Genomic DNA, 24,126 nt, shown 5'->3' on the forward strand with positions numbered 1-24,126 from the left:
CTCCATATGTATGCAAGTAGCCACATTCTTCTTCCTAGTTGTAAATCACACTCCATTTATTATGTTTCATAACTATGAAGTCTTATACTTTTTATCAGTTCATAATAGAAATAGCTTTGCTCCATGGTAGTTTAGTTTGTCTAACTCTGATTTCAGTTGACCCTTGAACAGCACAGGTTTGAACTGTGTAGGTCCACAAAATACGTACTACAGTACTGCACGGTCTGGTTGGTTGGATCTGCAGTTGGTTGAATCCATGGATATGGAACCACGGATGTTTTCAACTATATGTAAGGGTCAGTTCCCCAAACCCGTATATTGTTCAAGGTCAGTCAACTGTGTTTCCATGGCCTAATCAGTTTATCTGACCTCTTTGCTCAGTAGATTCACTAAAAGCTGAGCAACTACTTCCCTACTTTCTGGGAGCAACAATTAATAGATTATTTTGAGTTATTTCATTTGGGATAAAAGATATCTTAATATATGTGAAACATTCTTTCAATCTGTCAGATGCAAAATAAGAGAGCCAAAGACATTTAAGTAACAGTTCTGTATTTTTTTTTAAACAATGAAGAATTATAAAATGAAGGCCTTCTGGTTTGGGTAGTGGTGGAATAGCTTGTAATGTACAAACTCTCCCAATGATAAACTCTGGGAAAACATAATAAATAACTGTCTAAAGGCACCAAGGAGTGACCAGAAGTAGTAAGAGAACTATACTTACACAACTTTTCCCTCAGGGCATTTACCAGTCAGTCTAGTGAGTGGGAAGCTAGAATGGAAGAGAAAGTTGCAGTCTTAATGACAAGCTGTTGGAATTGGCTGCTGCTGTAGGAGCTGTAAATTGAAGGAGTGAATTCTAGAAATGAAGGTGGCACTGAGGGAGGAGACTTCCAATCTGCATGTGATTTCCTCTTAAATCTTTGGCTGACTCTGGCATTGTGCATGTTCAGGGAAGACTCCAGTGAACCTGGTGGAAAGCCATAGCTGGGAGGCAGAAAAAGCTGAGCAGAGATTGTTGCTCTCTGTTGCAAGAGAACTCAAGAGTTTGAATCCCAACAAGTTAGAAAGCTTGTACCTTAGGCTTTGCATCAAATCCCTAGAATGTTTGTATATTAGCAGTAAAGGCTGTGCCTAGGGCTAAGGATTTGTGCTAAAACTAAAGACAGAATCTTTAACATAATGTGAAATCAAGGTGACTAGCCAATAATTACCTGCCTGCTAGAACAAAGCTTATCACTTCCAGAGCATGATAACCAAATGAATCAATCTATCAACAATACCTCGAATGCTGTAAAATATTATGAGGCATGCAATGAAATAGGAAAATATGACTTAAGGTCAAAAAGAGAAAAACACAGTAAAAAGAGATCCTACCAACCCAGATATTGGAATTAGCGAACAAGGATTTCAAAGCAGCTCAGAACTGTGTTCGAGGATGAAAAGGAAAAGTGGTTGTAGTGAATTAATGTAAATGAGTACTCTTAGCAGAGTAATGGAAACGAACAGAAAAACCCAAATGGTTGAAGTTAACAACAGAGTGCAGATGATGAATAGAAATTTTCTGAGGAATAAAGGAAAAGAGGTTGGAGGGAAGAATAAAAGAGCACAGAGCCTCAATGCCATGTGGGGCAGTATCAAGCAGTTGAACATATACGTGATTGGGTCCCCAGAAGCAGAAGAGAAAACAAATAAGACAGAAAAATACAAATAAAACAATCTTCACGAAAGCAGAATTAGTCACCAGCAGACCCACACTACAAGGAAAGCTGAGGGAAGTGTTTTGGCTTGAAGGTAAATGACATCAGCTGGAAGAAAGGAAATAATAAATATGTAAGTATAAATGACTATCAGATTTTCTTTGATTTATGTTTTTAAAAGCTATTGGGCATCCCTGATAGCTCAGTTGGTAAAGAATCTGCCTTCAGTGCAGGAGATCCCAGTTCCATTCCTGGCTTGGGAAGATCACTATTCTTGGGCTTCCCTGGTGGCTCAGCTGGTAAAGAATCCGTCTGCAGTGTGGGAGTCCTGGGTTCAATCCCTGGGTTGGGAAGATCCCCTGGAGAAGGGAATGGCTACCCACTCCAGTATCCTGGCTTGGAGAATTCCATGGACTCTATAGTCCGTGGGGTTGCAAAGAGTAGGACATGACTGAGCAACTTTCACTTTTAAAAGACAACTGACAATATAACATAGTATTGTGGCATGTATTTATTTTTACATTTTTATTTAGCTATAAAATATGTGCAAACAATAACACAAGTTGCAGGGGGAAAGGGAATTATACAGTTGCAGGATTACTACATTTTCTTTGAAGTAGTAGAATAATAACTGTAGGTAGATTGTGTTAAGGATATGTGTTGTAATCCTTTGGCAACTACTACCAACACACACACACACAGACACACACAGACACACACACACACACACACACACACACACGGCAGAAGTTAAAAAAAAATTAGAGGAATTAAAATTGAATACTGAAAGACATATAATTAACCAAAAGAGGACAGGAAAGGAGGAAATAAACATTAAAAAACATAGGACAAAGGACAAACAAATAGTGGAATGGTAAACTTAAATCCAGCCAAACCAATAATTGCTTATTGGTATCGCAGTTGTAAATTAAGTAGTCCAACTAAAAGGACTAGAATTTTTTTCAAAGGCTCAACTAAAGGTTGTCTCCAAGAGTTAAACTTTATAAAGACTCTGGATGAAAGTAGAAGAATAGGGAAAAAATAAACAATACAAACAGTAAGCATAAGAAAACAAATGGCTGTATTAGCATAAGACAAAATAGACTTAAAAAGGTGGAGTATACTGGAGATATACTCTTCATAAAGGGGCAGTTCATCAAGAAGACAATCCTACATGTGTATGCATTGAATACCAGCTTGAAAATACATGGGGCAAAAATTGACAAAACTGGAGGAAGATGCAGACAAAGCCACAATCAAAGTTGAGGGTTTTGACACTCTTCTCTCAGCAACTGATAGAAGTAAACAATATCAGTAAAAGTATTGATTTGAACAACAACAACCATTTAGGTCAAATTGTTAGGTCACTACAGTCAACAGTGGTAGAATAGATATTTTCAAGCACACATGAAACACTTATCAAAGTAGACCATATGCTTGGCCATTGACCATAATGGAATTAAATTTAAAATTGCTGGCAAAAGATATCTATAAAAGTCCCAAATATTTGGAGATTAAAGAGTATATTTTTAATTGAGTAAAAACATAAAATGTGAAAATTTGTGGGATGCAAATAAAGTAGTGTTCAGAAATTTACTGCTTTAGAAAAGAAGAAAATTTTAAAATCAGTGATCCAATTTCATTTTAGAAAGCTAGAAAAGCAGAGTGTATTAAATTTTAAGTAATTAGAAGGAAGCACCCTGGAATGCAAAATCAAGTGAGCCTTAGGAAACATCACTACAAACAAAGCTGGTGAAGGTGATAAAATTCCAGATGAGCTATTTGAAATCCTAGATGGTGATGCTGTGAAAGTGCTGCACTCAATATGCCAGCAAATCTGGAAAACTCAGCAGTGGCCACGGGACTGGAAAAGGTCAGTTTTCATTCCAATCCCAAAGAACGGCAATGCCAAAGAATGCTCAAACTACCGTGCAATTGCACTCATCTCACACGCTAGTACAGTAATGCTCAAAATTCTCCAAGCCAGGCTTCAACAGTATGTGAACTGGGAAATTCCACATGTTCAAGCTGGTTTTAGAAAAGGCAGAGGAACCAGAGATCCAATTGCCAACATCCACTGGATGATCGAAAAAGCACGAGAGTTCCAGAAAAACATCTGCTTTATTGAGTACACCAAAGCCTTTGACTGTATGAATCACAACACACTGTGGAAAATTCTTAAAGAAATGGGATACTAGACCCCCTGAGATGCCTCCTGAGAAATCTGTATTCAGGTCAAGAAGCAGCAGTTAGAACTGGACATGGGACAACAGACTGGTTCCAAATCGGGAAAGGAGTACATCAAGGCTGTATATTGTCACCCTGCTTATTTAACTTATATGCAGAGTACATCGTGTGAAATGCCAGGCTGGATGAAGCACAAGCTGGAATCAAGATTGCAGGGAGAAATATCAATAATCTCGATACTCAGATGACCCCACCCTTATGGCAGAAAGAAAAGAAGAACTAAAGAGCCTCTTGATGAAACTGAAAGAGGAGAGTGAAAAAGTTGGCTTAAAACTCAACATTCAGAAAACTAAGATCGTGGCATCTGGTCCCATCACTTCATGGCAAATAGATGGGGAAACAGTGGAAACAGTGAGAGACTATATCTTTGGGCTCCAAAATCACTGCAGATGATGCCTGCAGCTATGAAATTAAAAGACATTTGTTCCTTGGAAGAAAAGCTATGACCAACCTAGACAGCATATTAAAAAGCAGAGACATTACTTTACCAACAAAGATCCGTCTAGTTAAAGCTATGGTTTTTCCAGTAGCCATGTATGGATGTGAGAGTTGGACTATAAAGAAAGCTGAGTGCCAAAGAACTGATGCTTTTGAACTGTGGTGTTGGAAAAGACTCTTGAGAGACCCTTGGACTGCAAGGAGATCCATCCTAAAGGAAATCAGTCCTGAATATTCATTGGGAGGACTGATCCTAAAGCTGAAACTCCAATACTTTGGCCACCTGATGTGAAGAACTGACTCACTGGAAAGGACCCTGATGCTGGGAAAGATTGAAGGCGGGAGGATAAGGGAATGACAGAGGATGAGGTGGTTGGGTGGCATCACTGATTCGATGGACATGAGTTTGAGTATGCTCCAGGAGTTGGTGATGGACAGGGAAGCCTGGTGTACTACAGTCCATGGGGTCACAAAGAGTCAGACACAACTAAGTGACTGAACTGACTGAGAAGGAAGCAAGTACTTTACATAAGAGCAGAAACTGGTGAAATAGAAAATGGACAAACAGGAAAGAAAAGCCAATAGAATGTCAAAAATTTTAAGGGCTAATAGTAGTAAAAGTTGCCAGGGTATGTAATAATTGAAAATCTCATTACTGGTAGGTATAAAAATTGGCACAACTCCTTGGGAAACTAATTGGCAGTTTCTTATAAATTAAACATACCATGAACTTTCAAAACCAGTCCTATGTATTTACTGAAAAGAAACGAAAACCTACTGACAAAAAATAGTCCATGAATGTTTATAACTTTGTATCTTTATTTATTCATAGCCCCAAACTGGAACCAAGTCATGTGTCCTTTACAGGAGAATGGACTTAAAAATTGTAGTAAGTTTTGCAATGGAATATTACTTTACGGTAAAACAGAATGAATCATTGACAAAAAAAACCTGAGTGAATTTAAAAAATAGATGAAAGAAACCAGACATAAAAGAGTACAGTTCCATTTATATGAATTATAGCAACAGGCAAAACAGTGCTTGAAAAGAAAACAGTGGTTACAGAGAGAGTAAGAGTGACTAGAAGAAGAGAGAGAGTGATGAGTGACTAGAAGGAGACAGAAAGGCACCGTGGTCACGGAAAGGTTCTGTATCTTGATGTGGTGTTGATTGTATAGGTATAAATATTTACCAAAATTCATTAAGTTATATAGATTCAGGATCTGTGCATTTTTGTTAGGATTTCCAGATAAAATAGGGTTACCCTATTCCAACAACACAAGAGAAGACTCTACACGTGGACATCACCAGATGGTCAACACCGAAATCAGACTGATTATATTCTTTGCAGCCAAAGATGGAGAAGCTCTATACAGTCAGCAAAAACAAGACCGGGAGTGGACTGTGGCTCAGATCATGAACTCCTTGTTGCCAAATTCAGACTTAAATTGAAGAAAGTAGGGAAAACCACTAGACCATTCAGGTATGACCTAAATCAAATCCCTTATGATTATACAGTGGAAGTGACAAATAGATTTAAGGGACTAGATCTGATAGAGTGCCTGATGAACTATGGACAGAGGTTCGTGACATTGTACAGGAGGCAGGGATCAAGACCATCCCCACGAAAAAGCAATGCAAAAAAGCAAAATGGCTGTCTGAGGAGGCCTTACAGATAGCTGGGAAGAGAAGAGAAGGGAAAAGCAAAGGAGAAAAGGAAAGATATTCCCATCTGAATGCAGAGTTCCAAAGAATAGCAAGGAGAGATAAGAAAGCCTTCCTCAGCGATCAATGCAAAGAAATAGAGGAAAACAACAGATTGGGAAAGACTAGAGATCTCTTCAAGAAAATTAGAGATACCAAAGGAACATTTCATGCAAAGATAGGCTCGATAAAGGACAAAAATGGTATGGACCTAACAGAAGCAGAAGATATTAAGAAGAGGTGGCAAAAATACACAGAAGAATTGTACAAAAAAGATCTTCACGACCCAGATAATCACAATGGTGTGATCACTCACCTAGAGCCATACATCCTGGAATGTGAAGTCAAGTGGGCCTTAGAAAGCATCACTACAAACAAAGCTAGTGGAGGTGATGGAATTCCAGTTGAGCTATTTCAAATCCTCAAAGGTGATGCTGTGAAAGTGCTGCCCTCGATATGCCAGCAAATCTGGAAAACTCAGCAGTGGCCACAGGACTGGAAAAGGTCAGTTTTTGTTCCAATCCCAAAGAAAGGCAATGCCAAAGAATGCTCAAACTACCACACAATTGCACTCATCTCACATGCTAGTAAAGTAATGCTCAAAATTCTCCAAGCCAGGCTTCAGCAATACGTGAACCGTGAACTTCCAGATGTTCAAGCTGGTTTTAGAAAAGGCAGAGGAACCAGAGATCAAATTGCCAATATCCACTGGATCATCAAAAAAGCAAGAGAGTTCCAGAAAAACATCTATTTCTGCTTTATTGACTATGCCAAAGCCTTTGACTGTGTGGATCACAATAAACTGTGGAAAATTCTGAAAGAGATGGGAATACCAGACCATCTGGCCTGTCTCTTGAGAAACCTGTATGCAGGTCAGGGGCAACAGTTAGAACTGGACATGGAACAACAGACTGGTTCCAAATAGGAAAAGGAGTACGTCAAGGCTGTATATTTTCACCCTGCTTATTTAACTTCTATGCAGAGTACATCATGAGAAACGCTGGGCTGGAAGAAACACAAGCTGGAATCAAGATTGCCGGGAGAAATATCAATAACTTCAGATATGCAGATGACACCACCCTTATGGCAGAAAGTGAAGAAGAACTAAGGAGCCTCTTGATGAAAGTGAAAGAGGAGAGTGAAAAAGTTGGCTTAAAGCTCAACGTTCAGAAAACTAAGATCATGGCATCTGGTCCCATCACTTCATGGGAAATAGATGGGGAAACAGTGGAAACAGTGTTAGACTTTATTTTTTTGGGCTCCAGAATCACTGCTGATGGTTACTTCAGCCATGAAATTAAAAGACGCTCACTCCTTGGAAGGAAGGTTATGACCAACCTAGATAGCATATTTAAAAGCAGAGACATTACTTTGCCAACAAAAATCCGTCTAGTTAAGGCTATGGTTTTTCCAGTGGTTATGTATGGATGTGAGAGTTGGACGGTGAAGAAAGCTGAGAGCCGCAGAATTGATGCTTTTGAACTGTGGTGTTGGAGAATACTCGTGAGAGTCCCTTGGACTGCAAGGAGATCCAATCAATCCATCCTAAAAGAGATCAATCCTGGGTGCTCATTGGAAGGACTGATGTTGAAGCTGAAACTCCAGTACTTTGGCCACCTCATGCGAAGAGTTGACTCATTGGAAAAGACCTTAATGCTGGGTAGGATTGGGGGCAGGAGGAGAAGGGGACGACAGAGGATGAGATGGTTGGATGGCATCACCGACTCGATGGACATGGGTTTGGGTAGACTCCGGGAGTTGGTGATGGACAGAGAGGCCTGGCGTGCTGCAATTCATGGGGTCGCAAAGAGTCGGACACGACTGAGTGACTGAACTGAACTGAACTGATGCGTTTAAGCTGAATTTCAGATAAACAATTTTTTAAAATACTTTTATGTTCTGTTCAATATTTGGGACATTTAAGAAAATATTTATTTCAAATTGAATCAAGTGCCTGTGTTTTTATTTGCTTAATCTTCCTAATCTAATCTTTATGTTATTTAACCTCAATAAATGAAATTGTAAAATGAAAAATGTGCACTATTCATCAGGTAGTTTAATGCTATTTTAAACTATTATACAGTGAAACTACTTTCATAATCTAGACACAGAATAGTTCTCTCTCTCACAAAAACTCCTTCACCTGTCCCTTTATGTTCACCCCTTCTATCCATCTATAATGCCTGGGAACCATTGATCTGATCTTTTTTTGTAGTTCTGTTCTTTTGAGAATATCATGTAAATGAGACTGGCTTCTTGCAATAAAACGCTGTTTAAGATTCATCCAAGTTATTGCATGTATCAGAAGTTCATTTTTTTAAATTGCTAAATAGTAGTTTTATATAAACACACTATTCTTTGTTTATCCATTCACTATTTGAAAGAGATTTGCGTTTTTTCTATTTTTAGCAGTTATACATATAGTTTTTAAAATATTCTCATACTGGTATTTGTATGAATGTAGATTTTTATTTCTCTAGAGTAGACACCCAGCAGTGCAATTGCTGCATCATATGGTAAGTGTACATTTATTAAAAACTGCCAAAATGATTTCCAGAGTATCTATGTCATTTTGCTTTCTTGCAAGCAATGTAAGAGTTCCCATTGCTGTGTATCTTTGTCAGCACTTCATATTGACAGTTTTTTATTTTAGCTCTTCTGATAGGTGTGTTGTGGTATATCATCATAGTTTTAATTTGCATTTTCCTAGTGCCTAATGATGTTGAACATCTTTTCATGTATTTATTTACCATTTTTACACCCTGCTTAATGAAACATTTGTTCATGCCTTGTGCCCATTTTTAATTTGAATTTTCTTATGGTTAAATTTTGATTATTCTTTATCTATTTTGGATATAGGGCTTTCCAGGTGGCACTAATGGTAAAGAATCTGCCTGCCAATGCAGGAAACGTAAGAGACACAGATTCGATCCCTGGGTCAGGAAGATTCCCCTGGAGGAGGGCATGGTAACCCACACTAGCATTCTTGCCTGGGAAATTTCATGGACAGAGGAGCCTGGCAGGCTGCAGTCCAAAGGGTCGCAAAGAATAGGACATGACTGAAGCAACTTAGCACACGTGTTCTGGATATAAGTTCTTTGTCAGACTGATTTGTAAATATTTTCTCCTAATCTGCTGCTTATCCTTTTATTCCCTTAACTATGCCTTTGCAAAGCACAAGTTTCTCATTTTGATGAAATCCAGTTTATTAACTTTTTCTTGATCATGTTTCTGTTACATTGTATAAGAACCAATAAGCAAACTCAAGGACATGTAGATTTTATCCTATGTTTTCTTCTAAAATTTTTTACTTTTGTAGTTCACACTTATCTGTAGTATATTTTGTTAATTTTTGTATGAAGTGTGAGTTTTAGATGAAAGTTCTGGTTTTTTTCTTTTCTTGCATGGAGATATTCAATTGCTTCAACACCATTTGTTTAAAAAGACTCATTATTGAATTGTTTCTGTACTGTTGTCAAAATCAGTTTACCATAATTGTGTTGACCGTATTTGTGTGGATCTATTTCTGAACTCTTTGCTATTCTGTTGGTCTATGTCTCTTTCCCTTCTGTAATAGCACACTGTCTTGATTTCTTTAGCTTTATGGTAAATCTTAAAAATAGCTAGTGTAATTCTTCTAGTTTTCTCTTTTTCTAAAATTGTATCTAGTTTAGTTCCTTTGCCTTTTTATATGAATGTTAGAATGAACTTGTTAACATTTATGTAAAGCTTGTGAATTTTGATTGTAATTATCTGGTCATGTTGCATTTCTTGTGGATATTTTAGCATTTATCCTTTGGGCGTTTGCTCAGCTTCCTGTATCTTAGGTTTATGTCACCAGATTTGGGAAGTTACCAGCCATTGTTTCTTCAAATATTTTTTTCAGCACTTCGGGCTTCATCATTGTATGTAGAGTCCTCTCTTCTGGGCATCTGATAACAAAAGTGTTAAGACATTTCTTATTGTCCCACAGGTCTCTGAGCTCTGTTCATTTTTTTTTCCCCAATCTGTTTTCTCTGTTATTTAGTACCTTCCATGGGGTGAGGTTCCAGTGTTAGTTGGGTTTTCAAGGACTGCAGTTCTTTTTTGATCTATCTCAAGTTTATGTGACCCAGGCTGGGCCCTAGGCAGTTGGATAATTTAGTCTTTTGGTATGCCAGGTAGGAAGGATCAGATACAAGCCTTACTGACTTGAGTGTGAAAATTGGGGTTGATAGTCGACTTTTCAAGGTTGTTTTCATGAGCTCTTCTTCATGATCTCACTACTTCCTGGTTCCCTAGGTTCTTTTTTTTTTTTTGGTGCTCTGTTCAGAAACTTGGAGTTCTGTTTACTCTGTTGCTCTGTGACTCTCATGATTGGGCTTATGTTCTGACCCATGTGCAGAGGCGGACAGAGGGAAAAAGCAACAGGGGTATACACTACCCTTTTGAAATCATAACTCTATCAAACAGAAAAATTCTTCTCTCAGTTGTAGTTCTTGTGGGTTTCCTTAGTTGGTGGCCACCACTACCAGATTGTCTTTGGAAGCCAATGGGAGGTCTTTGCTCTGATTTAACTACAAATGTAGTGACTTTCTCTTGTTTTGAAGTTCTGAGGAAATCAATATGAACTGTGTAGAAATTATTGCTCAAGGGGGAAGTAGTATGATGCACATACAGGACAGATAACCCCTGTGAACTTGAACAACAATCTGATCTAACAATGCCTAGAGTAGAAAAACACCCTAATGGCTAATCAGACAGACCTTATTATTATTATTACAGTTTTAGAAGCAGTTGCAATGTTTTCAAAAGTCCAGAGCAAATGGCAGGGTTCTAATTGCTCTGAAACAGTATCTATCCTTTTCTGACTTTCCTAAAGTCAGGAAATATTTTGAGGAATGCTTTTGTTTTCATATTATTTTGTTTTTCTTCTGGCTTTAGCAGTGATGCTGTACAAAGAATACAGTTCACATTGCCAATCCATATAGAACTATTTTTCAAATAGGTGCTAAACTTCATATTAAAAGCATAATTTATCCATTTTTTCAATAAATTTTGATTGCTTAAACTGTGCCAGATGAGTATTATCATACTATTATTACTCCTGTTGGTTATAGGACTTTATTAAAGCCTGAACTTCATGGTAAATTATCTTTAAAGTGTAGAAGTAGAGCTGGATGAGCTGACAGAGTATTTGAATGAGCAAGAATCCTGTTAAAGTGGTGTTGTCTGTTTCTCTTTTTCATGCAGAATGAAAAACAGTAAATTATTGTCATTCTGTCTAATCTGTTAAACCTGCTTGCTTCTTCTCCCTTTCTTTGCTGTTTCTATGGTCTAGAGTAATGCAAAGTTTGCTTATTCCATATCATGAGTAATGAGATTGAATAAGGAGGGAAAGAAAAGCATTACAAGTTGCTGAAATTATTCAGAGGAATTTGTATTTGATGAACATTTAAGAGAGCCACTCAAGATTCCTGAGCTGAAGGAATTAAAAGTGGAAACTGGGAAGCTTACTTCGTTAGTATAACACAAGTTGGCTTCTGGGGGAAGGAAGCAAAAACTCAAAGATTGGGTAGTGAACTGTTATAGTAAATAATTTGCCTAAACATGTATGTAAACAGAAAGGGCTGCTCTAATGGGCTGATGACAGACCACTATAGACTTCCCTTAGGCCAGAGGCTGATTCCAGAGAGCACAGGAAAGGCAGGGCAGGGCATCCCCGGCAGGTGCTTCAGCTCTAGGAGGTCAAAGTCCACCATGCAAAAGGGCCAGCAGAAGGTAGTCAGGAAACCAGGATAGGGGAAATATTTGAAAAGAACTTAGATAGGAGTCTGATTCAGCAGAAATTCCTTGTACTTCCTAAGGCCAGAATTGTTTTTGTGGCGTGTTGAGGGTGTGTGTGTGTGTGTGTGCTGAAATGGAGATGGCTAGAGTCGGGCATTGAATAGGTGAGAAGTCAGACAATTCCAGACTGCGACTCTGCACACAGCAATGAAGTACTAGACAGGGCAGTGGGAATGAAAAGGTGAACTTAAAAGATTTCCAATAAATGAGGACTTTTTGATAGGGGATTCAGGAAATGGGAGGTGGCAAAGGCAGTATTTAGATTTCTAAGAATTCTTTAAGGAATTCTGAACAGAATGGTAGTTGAAAAGAGATTTGAGTGGGAAAAGTAAAATTAGAGATGTTGGTAGTTCTGCCATGGCGTGACAAGAACTCTACAAACTAGGGAGGAGTGAAGCTATATTAGTAAGTGCTACAGAAATGGTTAGAGAGCAAGCAGAAACAGTGCATGTAGACCACACATGAGATACTTGACAACACGCACACTGAGGATAAAGCCCTCATTGTACAGCACAGATTGATGGTAAGGAAGAGACTGCTTTGATAAGAGTATGTTTGAGAAGATGGGATGAGTGGGATCTGGGGTTTTGCGAAGAAGTTATTTTAAAAAAGGATTTCTTCTGATTAGAGGAAAAAATTTGGAAGGATAATGGTCAGATGTTTTTGGTCTTCATTTCCTGTGAGCTGAGATGATAGAGAACAAGGTGAGAAAATAATTTAAGGTTAAATATCTGGAGATACTTGAGATTTGTTTATGAGGTAAAATAATGAGTAGGAGGGTTTACAGTGAGGCTCTTCAGTGTTGAGACATTTCCAAGTCTCCAACTATCTCCTCTCTCCTGATCAGTTTTGCTGTTCCTGGGCCCTGAGAATCATTCTTTCACTTACATTCCATAAGTCTTCCAGAATCTGTTCCAATAACTTAAATTCACAGTGGTCTTTTCAGTTCATCAAACTAATAGACAACTAAGGTTGTTGTTGTTGTTCAGTCACTCAGTTGTGTCCGACTCTTTGCAACCCCTTGGACTGCAGCACACCAGGCTTCCCTGTCCTTCATCTCTCAGAGTTTGCTCAAACTCATGTCTATTGAGTTGATGATGCCATGCAACCATCTCATCCTCTGTTGCCCCTTTCTCCTCCTGCCCTCAATCTTTCCCAGCATCAGGGTCTTTTCCAGTGACTCAACTCCACATCAGGTGGCCGAAGTATTGGAGCCTCATCAAACGAATAGACAATTCGGGTAAAGATTTTTTAACAGAAATTTTATTGGAAGAATTTTGGTAACAATCATTTATTATTCTTTTTAAATACATCTGAGGTTAAACAAAATACATGAATGTCTTCAAGTAGAAAAAGGTGAAATACACATTTGGAATTTGTTATGTTGTTCTTAGGCAAATCATAATTACTCACTCTAGTATATTCAAACCAAATTACAATATAGTCTTTGACATTCCAACCTAGCCTTGTGCGCAAATGTTTATTTAGAAATGTTTTGATGGTGTACTCTTCACCAAAGGAATCAAACCCAAATCAAACTTGGCCATATGTTTAAACCATTAAAGACAGGGAGGTAAAGTGTTGTAGGGGTATTTAAAATATACCAAGAAGGGATTTGGCAGTTTTTCATTCACAGTATTTCTGATACAGAAGACTCATTCTGTTTGTTGATCAGACTCACAAATGTTGGGGCAAAATATCACTTGGGCAGATATATCACTAAATTTGTTGCTGTTAGAGGAAGTGATGAGACTACATGACAAGCTCTTGACAGGATATGTCTAGTTCAAAACAGAATACTGAGTCTAATTGACAGATGATACATAAAATTCAAATACTAACATTCAAAACAAAGTTATTTTTTTTTTTTTGCCAGTGAAAGAAAAGTTTTACATTGGCAGCAGTAATGAAAAGAGACAGAAAATAAGAAACAGAAGCTCTACTAAAATTTAGTATTTAGAGGGGAAAAAGAGAAGATATATAAACTACCTTAGGAATATTTAAATCACTTAATGAATACATGTAGTGTTGCTTTTATAGAAGCACTTTCAAGATAGACCTTTGAAAGAGTTTTGGATGAAAATAAATCTGGGATAAATGAAATAGAATGTTATACACAGGCCCTTAAAGTATTGGATAATAGGAATATGACAATTTCCTATAAAAAGAGAGACTGGTTTCTCATTCAAAATACACAAAATATAAAAACTCAGGTGATCCAGGTTCCACTGTCCCAGTTCTACCAAATTGCTGTCCCAACGCAGCGTGCAAAATGGAAAACATCTCCATATTCCCACTGTTCCTGTATTAAAGTGGAGTAGCTTACAGGGTGACTTTAAAAAAAAAAATGGCCATAGTGAATATAAAGTCACTTATCTGTGCAAAAATGCCAAAGAAAAGCTAAGATGTCTTCTGTAATAAACAGTAAATTACTGGTTTTACCTTACTTGCATATCCACTGCTGACTACAATAGTTACTCACTGGTTAACCAAACATTTACTGAGCATGTAAGTGTAAATTCATGCTAAATTTGGTGACAATAGGATGTATGAGACAAAGACATTCTTTTTTTACAGACTTTCCACCATGATCAAAGTTACAAATATTAAAATTTTCAAAGCCATGGGAAGAGTTCACAGTTAAGTATTAAGTTTAAGCATAGATTAATACTAATTGTGAAATATATTTCTTCCTTTTGAAGAGCTATACCGTCTATAAAATGTAATGTAAATCAAATTGTACACATCCCTCTCATGCAATGCAAAATCATCTGTACTTCTTAGAAGACAACTTCCTACCAATTAATGTCTCTTGGCCAGGAGGTGTTTCTCTTCACTCACACTGGCGCTGACACTTGAGTCAGTCCCTTTTAAGCAGTTAACTCTGTGTCAAGAAAACATTTTACATTTTTCCAAACAATGGTCTTAAAAGTGCTTAAAGGAGCTCTGATTGTTCATTTTAGTCTGCAGAGTAGAAGTTAAATGGCAAAAGTGGTAAGCGTAGGAGAGGATCCAAAGAAGGAACGAGTCTAAACAAACGTTATGTGCTGTGCTTAGCCGCTCAGTCTTGTCCAACTCTTTGCGGCCCCGTGGACTGTAGCCCACCAGGCTCCTCCGTCCATGCGATTTCCCAGGCAAAAATGCTGGAGTGGGTTGCCATTTCCTTCCCCAGGGAATTTCCCGACCCAGGGATCAAACCTGTGTCTCCTGCTTGGCAGGCGGATTTTTTACCACTGAGCCACCTGGGAAGCCTCATAATTTTATAGGAGAGTGTATTTAAGTCTGATATAACTTCCTGGATCTTTAAATCACTGTAGAATGACATACAAAAAACAGAGTAGTTGTCACCAAAAAGTACTCAATCTAGAATCAGTGCTCTACTACTGGCCATTCCCCAGTCAGTTCATTTACATTCTCTCAAAACAGCTTCTTCATCTGTAAAATGGAGTTATGAATTTCTTCCTCATAAGCATATTAGGAGAATCAGCAGATAAAATATATTTGAAAAAGATCAATCAAAATCATGCAACATTCTTTTTTTTATAAAATATAAGGATTTTACATGTGATAACATGAAAAAGGCCATACAAAGAGCCTGATAGATAAATACTTAATAAAAGGGTGTTCTTTCTGTACAATTTGTAGTTAGGAAATGGTTAAACATAAACCAAAGACACCCTCATCAAAGACACACTGATTTATAGTAAATAAAACTATACTTATCTGCAAATACTTTTTTGATACATAATTTTTCATTGTATTGATTCTGTGGTAGAGATCTAGATCATGAAGACTTTTGGGGATCATGTCTTCAAACAATCTTCTTCTCTGAATAAGACTTTTATTGAATGCTCTTCGAAGAATAAACTCATTTCCTTTTTTTTTTTGGCAAAGTTCTTGTGAATTGGAAAATAATTTGTTTTGAAGACAGTGACAAAATGAAAAACAAAGTTTAACTTTCTCAAGGTAATGTTTTTAATGAAGAGTTGAAAGTTGCAATTTAGCATTTGGGATTCTCTATAAGACTTCAAAATTCTACCCGGTTAAAATTTTTGTTCTGTTCTATACAACATTTAATGCCCAATTTTGTGTGACTCTGAGAATAATGTTAAGAATTTAAGATCCCTCCAGTGACTGAAAACTTAAAAGTAACAAGAATGAAATGATGACCTGTGAATTAGCCTGGTTTCTAAAAAGTATCAATTCACAGAACATAAACAAACTAAGCAGGCCTTAAATTGGATTTAGTCTTGGGCAATAAACAGAAAAATTTACTCACAAGTTAAAAGTATCCAATGCAGAGATGTCACTATTTAAAAAAAAAAAAAATCAGGAACTGGTTACACAACAGTAGAAAAGTAAAAAAGAGTAAAAAATTAATTATATCTTTCATAAAGAATACTATGGAAATAATATTCTAAACCTCATAATTAGCTATGAAAAATAAGACAGTAAAACTCCATTTATAAAGTGCCTTAATGTACCAAAAATGGAGGTCAGATGTCTTTTATTTAAAAATGCTTCATCACATTTACATAAAGGCAAATATTATTACACTGGAGACACAGCACAGAAGAGTAGAAAGAACTCTTGACTTGGAGTCAGAAAACTATAATTATCTCTGTGACCTTGAGCAAATGACAGCATTTCTGGGCTTCAGTTTTCTCATCTGTAAAATGAGAGGTAGAACGAGACTGCTTCTATGGACAGTCTCCTTGGATGTAAGACTCTAAAATTCTATGTTCAGCGATGAATTATTTTTATACTTAAGCCCCAGAATTATGTAAGAGGATGCTACCATATTAATAACGTCTATTAAATTGATTATTCCATAAGAGGTTAAAAAAAATTATATAACTCTAATCAACTGCATCTGGAGTCACTGATTTGGCTGTTAAACAAAGGTGCACAAAAGTCACAGTATTTTGGCTACTGGTGTATACAAACAGGCTTTGAAGAATGCTGGAGCATTCCAGGTATATGGGAAATGCCAGTTACAGCTGTTTCCACTTCCTCATGTCTCTGCAGAAGAGGCTGTGGGGATGTATGAGGAACACTGAGCTACAGATGAACTAGATACTGTCATTCAACAAAGCGCACAAGGAGCCAGCAAAATAAGGGAGCTGGGAATAGGTTAAGCCCTTCATCTTGATCAATATATTCTTAGATGTAAAAACACAAAACTAGTCTAGCTGTATTTCTATCTAGGGAAGTTTACTTGGCAAGGTAAACATTCCCTGAGCAATATAAATTTGTTCTCCAGAGTATATTTTGTTTTTTAAAGTATTAGCAAAATTATATCTCAGATTTTTTTCCCAAAAATTAGCCCAACATTAGAATCCCCAATAGGGACATTCTAAATGTATTTTATAAGAATAATCAAGTAGTATTTCTCAGTGAAATTATCTACTTTAGCAATACATCTGTGCCAAAAACACTGAGAAGACAAAAGTATTTCCTAAGTGAGAAAAAAAAAAATTGTTTTCCTGTTGTACACACAGGTTTAAGAACATTTAGGTTTAAGAACATTTAATTAAATCATAAATGTTAGTGCCAACCTGTGAAATGATATGAATTGGCGCTCTCTTATAACAGGTGCAAAATAAAGAGTTTCATCTTGTCAAATGTCCTAAAAAACCACACTCAGGCACTTGTGTACTGAGAGTGTAAAAGTAAGAGTGATGTATATTTTGACAGAAAATTTCGCTTGGAATGGAGGACTCAGTGAAAAGCAGAACTGGATCTTCAGTGTGCACTGGTAAATCTTACAGGCCAATGCAAATACTACCTCTGTATGTGAAGTATCAGTACAGTTTCACACAATTAGTTTTTAAAGGCACACATCAAAGTCCCTGCCTTCATGCAGATCTGTCACTTTCCACAATATGCCAAAACCTACAGAATATCTCAGGCTTGGCAGTGGATGTAAACTTCCAAGTGACTACTTACACTTACAGTGAAAAAGCAGTACCATTATCAGGACATTTCCTTTTATATTTTCCACTTGAAACATCTTAACAATTGTTTCAGTTAAAAGCATTCTGTTGACAGGAATTTTTAGCTTCAGAACTGCCTGGCAGTATGTAAAAATATTTTGAAAATACTACATAATCTGCAGAAAAAGGAGACTATCAATAGCTCATGGCAATCTGCAGTGGTTTAGAAAAGCATGAAGAAAGTAGTCTGTAGGTTCATGATATATTTCATAAATTGTAGGTCAGAAATACAGAAATAGGTACTCTGAAACTTAAGACAAAACCAACAGTGATTTCTGCCACATCAGTGAAAAAGTGCTTATCACTTATCTTCATTCTAAACATTCATTTCCGTCCTGCAGGGTTCTCCCCCACAAAAAAAAATTTTTTAATTTTTCCCTTTCAGTTAAAAGGGAATGCACACTATGAGAAAATGGAGTACAGTGGGAAAATATCTATGCAGATCAATTTCTTCATAAAACACAGAGAATATTTAAGTAGAGTGTTCAAGCACTTATCTTGAATTGCAATTTTATTTTTCAAATAAACAAGAACCTAAAAATCAACTTATTTATGAACGTCCAAGATACTTGTGTTAGGAGTTCTACATTACCACATTTACTCCATACCTTCAATACTTCAAACTCAGTAAAATGCTGCTTTAGGATTCCTGAAAGCAATTGTATTTTTGTAATGCTTGCATAGGAAACAAATTATAGGAGAAGAAAGAAAAACGAAAGAGCAAGAAGGAAAAAGCAAAAGAACATTGTCACAACCTTTTCTCTTTTCACTCTACATGCTTTTCCCTTTCATTAAGAGAATCTTTAAAAACAGCAAAGAGATACAGGAAAGTTTATCATAGACACAGTAGCTTTTTAGAAATCTGAAATTTAGCGGATGTCATAAGTCAAAACATCTGTCCGTATAACAGAAGCATCTGCAAAGTTTTGAAAGCATAGTCCACAAAATAATTTAATATAATAACTGAATTTGATTTAAAAAGCAAAATAACACCTTTTATTTTTTGATGAGAGAGGAATAAAAGGCAAATTTTTCTGTATCTAAACACATGCTTGAAGTACACAAAAAGACATCTGTATATGTTACTAACAAGAGTCTTATTTTGTACAGAATACAGAATACCCATTAAAAAAAAAAAAACATATACATGACCTTTGATGGAACATTTCTATGCTGGCAAATACATTTTCTGATACAAAGGCACTTTGAAAACCCAATATGGTTTGGTTCATAAGTTTGCAAGGTACAAACAATTTCACAAACATATGATTATATTGAAAAACGTCAACAACTGTGACATTACATATAAAACAGATTTCCATTTCTTATTTTTTTTTTCTTTTTTAAAATAACACTGGTTTTGTGGGAATGAAAGCAGTGATTTCCAGCAGCTTCAGTGAAGACATTCCAGATGATTAAAGACCCACAGTCTGAATTTCTTACTGGCTAGGATGAGGGGTGGGAGTGAGGGCATTTGAAATGAAAAAAAAAAAAAAAAAAAAGGAAACAACAAGAAAACAGTACCCTGGAACAAAACTAGAAACCTCAGAAATCAAAATGGTTTGGTGAGAAGAGCACAAAGACAAGACCAGAAGTCCAGGAGAGATCCTCTTACTTCTGACCCCCTTAGTTGTAAACTCCCGGCAGAGCACAAACGGTGGACTCTACCTGGTCTACTTGGCGCTGGGGAGTTGTAGTGACGATTTTTCTTTTTAGAAAGCTAGGTACAATGTTTAGGATTGTACAGTACCAGAAAAATTAGGTCCCCCCCAAAAGTGAAAAGTTTCTTTTCACTCATTACATGGCCGCAAAGTCAATCTGTACATAAAGCTGTCTCACTCCAGCCTGAAAAGTTAAAAAAAAAAAAGAGAAAATTAAACAAACTATAACAGGCTATACATTTCTGAAAAGTAGTATGAAAAAATTGTTTTTCTTCCTTTTTGAAAAAGGGAAGAATTATTTTTCTCTTCTGTCTTTGGGAAAGAATTGTCCATTTTTCATCATAAAGTGCCAATAATTTTATTTTAGAAAAAAGTATGTTAATCAGTTACAAAAACAAACAAAAAGATTCTCCATATAGCTCTACAAAAGAAAACTGTGCTACTAATTACATGCCTTGCCCAAGTGAATTTTGGAAAAATGAGGTTACCCACCTACCTGTATTCTCCTAGAGAGAACACCACAGTGATTGATGATTTGGCTATTAAAATCAGAAGTCAATGCCATCTAAATCTTTCTATGGTAAATGATTTGTAAACACTGAAATAATTCCTTTACACTCCAACTCCTCCCTTCAATTTTGGATATAAACTTGCTATTCAAGGACACTGCTCTCAAAATTGCCCCCATCTCTTCTGTATCAATTTTTCTATATTTGCTGTCTACAATTCCTTTCCTCTTCTCTCTTGAACCTGTTTCAACCAAACTTTTGCTGCCAACCACTTCCCCTAAATTGCTCAGATCAGTCCTCAATTCTCAGTCCTCATCTTAGTAGCTAGTCTAGCAGCAAGGACACGGGGGAATCCTTTCCTCCTGCTGAAACACTTTTCCCACTCTTGGCTTCCACAGAATACTCACTGGTTGCCCTTTTACCTCACTTACCAGTCTTTCTCAGTCTCCTTTGTGGGTTCTGCCTCCTGTCTTTGAACATAAACACTCAAATACCCAAAGACTCAACCCTCAGATCCCTTGTTTTTTGATACTCCCCCCTAGTTGGTCTTACCCAATATCCAGACTTTCAGTACCATCTACATTCTCACACTTTTTGTAGGCTGGAACCTACCTACCATCTACTTGACAGTTCTACTTATAAATGTCTGAAAGCACCGAAACACAGCTAAGCTGATCACTATCTCCTCCCCTCAAACCTGCTGATCAGGTATCTTCTCCAGCTCAATTCCTCCCTCAATGTTGCAACTGCAAGATCTTTCTTTCTCACACTCCCAACCCATTATTAGCAAAATCTGTTTGCCTCACCTCCAAAATAATGCAAATTCAGAGTCTGATCACTTTATGGCCCCTCCACTGCTCTCCCCTGGCCCGAGTCACTATCATCTCTTACCTGTATTTTGTAACGGCCTGTGATCTAGTTTTCACTCTTTTACCTTTGCACTCCTTTGGTCTGTTTCCAGCAGAGCAACTACGCTGCTGTCACTCTATCACTTAAACCCAACAACAGTTTAATCTCCCTTAGTCCTTAGGTCTGAGTCCTTACAGTGGCCTTTAAAGCCCTCCCATGATCTGGTCCCTGATTCCCTCTCTTGTTTTATTTTGTACTCCTCTCCCTTTGGTCACTCTGTTCCAGCCACAACTGGTCCTTCTGCCTGGAACAATGGTCCTCAAGACTGCCACGTGACATACTCCCTTCTCTTGTCACATCTCTACTCAGATGTCAGTGAGGCTTACCCTGACCACCCTATATAAAATGCAGTCAATTCATTCATCCAGCAAATACGTTTTGTGCATCTCTTAGATTCCTGGTACTGTTCTGTCCCCTAGGAATACAATAGCCAACAAAACAGGTATGAAATACCTTGTGCTCATGGAGTTTACAAGCTATTGGGAACTAGGAAGGAGGTGAGATGATAAACGAGCAAGTATATATAGTATGTAAGATGAGATGATGAGATAGATATCATCTATCTATAGATCTATCCATCCATGAAGAAAAAAAAAAAAACAAAGCTTGGTGCAAGAAATGGTAAATGCCTCAGCACCTCTGGTCTCCCTACTCTGCTCTCCTTATCTATAACACATCACTTTCTAATATATTATAAAATTCTTTGCTGTGAATCTGTTTATTGTCACTCTCCATTTATAATGGACTCTCTCTGAAATAAAAAGATTGTTGATTTTTTCACTGCTGACTCCCAGAACCTCAAGTAGTGCCCACCACACAGTAAGTGATTAACAAAGATTTGTTGGATGAAGTGAAATACTGCTAATTTCCTTCTTTCAAATAAACAACTTGAAAAAAATTAAACCATACAATCAGTTACAATAAGCACTTTGTCAGTAACACAGAATGAAAAGTAAATCAGAACATTTAAAAGAAAGGAAAATCCAGAGTGGGGGATAAAATAATAATGCTACCTTTTCATAGGAATTTCTGGGCTCCTCAAAGCATTGCTTCTAGCCTGGCTTTCTTTCTCCCTAGCATTCAAGTTGGAGGGCTCTGTCCAACACTATGAATGCCCAAAGAGGCAGGAGCTGCTCTAATGAAATAAAAAGCCCAATAAGACCCCAGTGCCTTTCCAGCACAGAAAACATGTTAGCTTTTTTGTCTCATTAAAAAGGAAAAACTTTGCTGTCATAAAGTTAAAGTTCTCTGAAAATGCATTTAATAGCACGTACTCCTTAAAGAGGTCTGTGGCAGAAAAAAGAACTTAATATCTTATAATTTTAAGCTAAAAACTGAAACAGAATCTCAGTTTTTCTAATTTTAGAATTGTGGATAAATATCAATATTTGCACCTATCTCACAAAACTGTTGTGTATTCATCCAGTATTTGACATTTAATAAACGCTTGTTACATAACAGGCACTATTGTAAGGATCATGTGTGAATATATGAGAATGATTTTACATGCTATAGAAAACAAAGTATGATTGATTATATTTGATTTACTCAACCCAGATGGGCCCCAAAATAACTATACTTAGGAACCCCTTTTGCAAATTTCTTGTATATCTAACCTCAAGTTGTTGTTCAGTGGTCAAGTTGTGTCCAACTCTTTATTGCCCAAATATACTGGCTTAATTTCTTTTCTTTTTAACAAACATGTTAATGAAAGTTAAATGGACAAAATATGTTGGTCTCCCATTATTATCCCTGCCATTTTCCTAAATCTCGGCCCAAATACAGTGAAGATGGTAATAAGAAATGAGGTAGCCCAAGGCAATAAAAAAAAAGGAAGAAAAACAAAGAGGCTAGGTAAATTGATCTTTGCATAATCATGAGTTAATTACTCAAGCTGGTATTTTTCCCCTGAGGGCCCACTGCTTCATACAAAAGCTCTAAAAGAAAAAGTGTTAGATGGGCACAGCTTTAACCCTTCCAGGTTCCCATTTTCTTTTCTCAATTTCCTTCAAAGTAGAGAGAAAAAGTGAAATTTTCAAAGACTCCTATAGTATGTCACCTACTTTCTGAACGCAAACTAGGTTTCCTATACAGTTTATTCTCATGACAAATACTCCAGGAGATCAAAACGATGCTCAGTTCCCTTAAATATTCTACTATTGGGATGACACTAGCACTCAGAGGCCTGCTGAGGGCTGTCCTTCAAAAAAGTGAAAACCATAGAATACTTGTGTCTTATATCCTGAGAATCATGTACAAACCATAAAAAAATCAGTTAAAAATTTTAAATGGGAAAGACAGTTATTTTTAACACCTATGCTTCTAAGAAAATAACTGTTAACCTGATGTCATAGACTTAGAATATTTGCCATAAATATTCATTGCTGTGGAAAGGAAAATAAATCAGCAATAAAAATTTAGAAAAATAAACAAGAATATGGCTACAGAAAATTACTGATTGTTTGTACTTCTCTACCAATTCTCACAAACTACAGAAACTTTCCACTTTAGTTTTTGACTGAGTGTATTATATTAATCTTTACCCATAAAAATGAATTTTTGAAAAACTGCCTTAGTCTTTCATGTGAAAACAGACAGAATCATCTCTGAATTCATGAAATAGTGACTGAATATGATGAAATTACAAGTCATGAACAGTAACGTGGGTCTGGGCTCCTTTTTCTATAAACTGGGGCTAACACCCCACCTGTCTTGTAAGGATAGACTAATACATTAGGTACCCATCACAGTGCTTGGCATGTGGAGGGCTCTCAATAAGGCTAGCTGCTGATGCTGTTGTTATTTCCACCACCATCAACAAAATGAGCACTTAAACCCTGTGGATTAATGAAAAACAACCAATAATTACAAAAGATTAAAACCTCCCACAAACAGGAAAGGGTGGAAAAACAGCTCGCCACGAGGAAGGCTGGATAGCTCTTTCCTCCTTTCTACTCTCACCTCCCAGGAGACACAACAAGGTGGGGTGATGTCTGCTGTCAGGAATACTGAAGGGATTGTGTATGCAGGAGACTGGTGGAGGTGGGAAGTTCTGAATCCTGGGGAACTCTCAACTGGGCTAGTGAGGAAGCTCTTCAGGTTCCTTCTGGGTATCAGGGTTAACTTCTATTTTGAG

The 24,126-nt window shown here is 37.0% G+C and overlaps 1 protein-coding gene and 1 long non-coding RNA gene across 2 annotated transcripts in view; one reads left to right on the forward strand and one right to left on the reverse strand.

Moving 5' to 3' along the window:
• The window catches only part of LOC145507181 (uncharacterized), a 349,446-nt gene that overhangs the window by 283,604 nt on the left and 41,716 nt on the right, over positions 1 to 24,126 (forward strand). The window lies entirely within an intron of this gene.
• Positions 18,880 to 24,126, reverse strand: part of SLC30A7 (solute carrier family 30 member 7) — a 103,441-nt gene continuing 98,194 nt past the window's right edge. The window contains exon 11 of the mRNA XM_081493139.1: positions 18,880 to 19,756. Within this exon, the coding sequence (XP_081349265.1) occupies positions 19,709 to 19,756 (48 nt within the window). The 3' untranslated portion in view covers positions 18,880 to 19,708. The remainder of the gene's footprint in view (positions 19,757 to 24,126) is intronic.

This window comes from Giraffa tippelskirchi, chromosome 5 (genome assembly GCF_054371585.1).
Source record: "Giraffa tippelskirchi isolate mGirTip1 chromosome 5, T2T-mGirTip1v1.2.pri, whole genome shotgun sequence".
NCBI classification, from domain to species: Eukaryota; Metazoa; Chordata; class Mammalia; order Artiodactyla; family Giraffidae; genus Giraffa; species Giraffa tippelskirchi.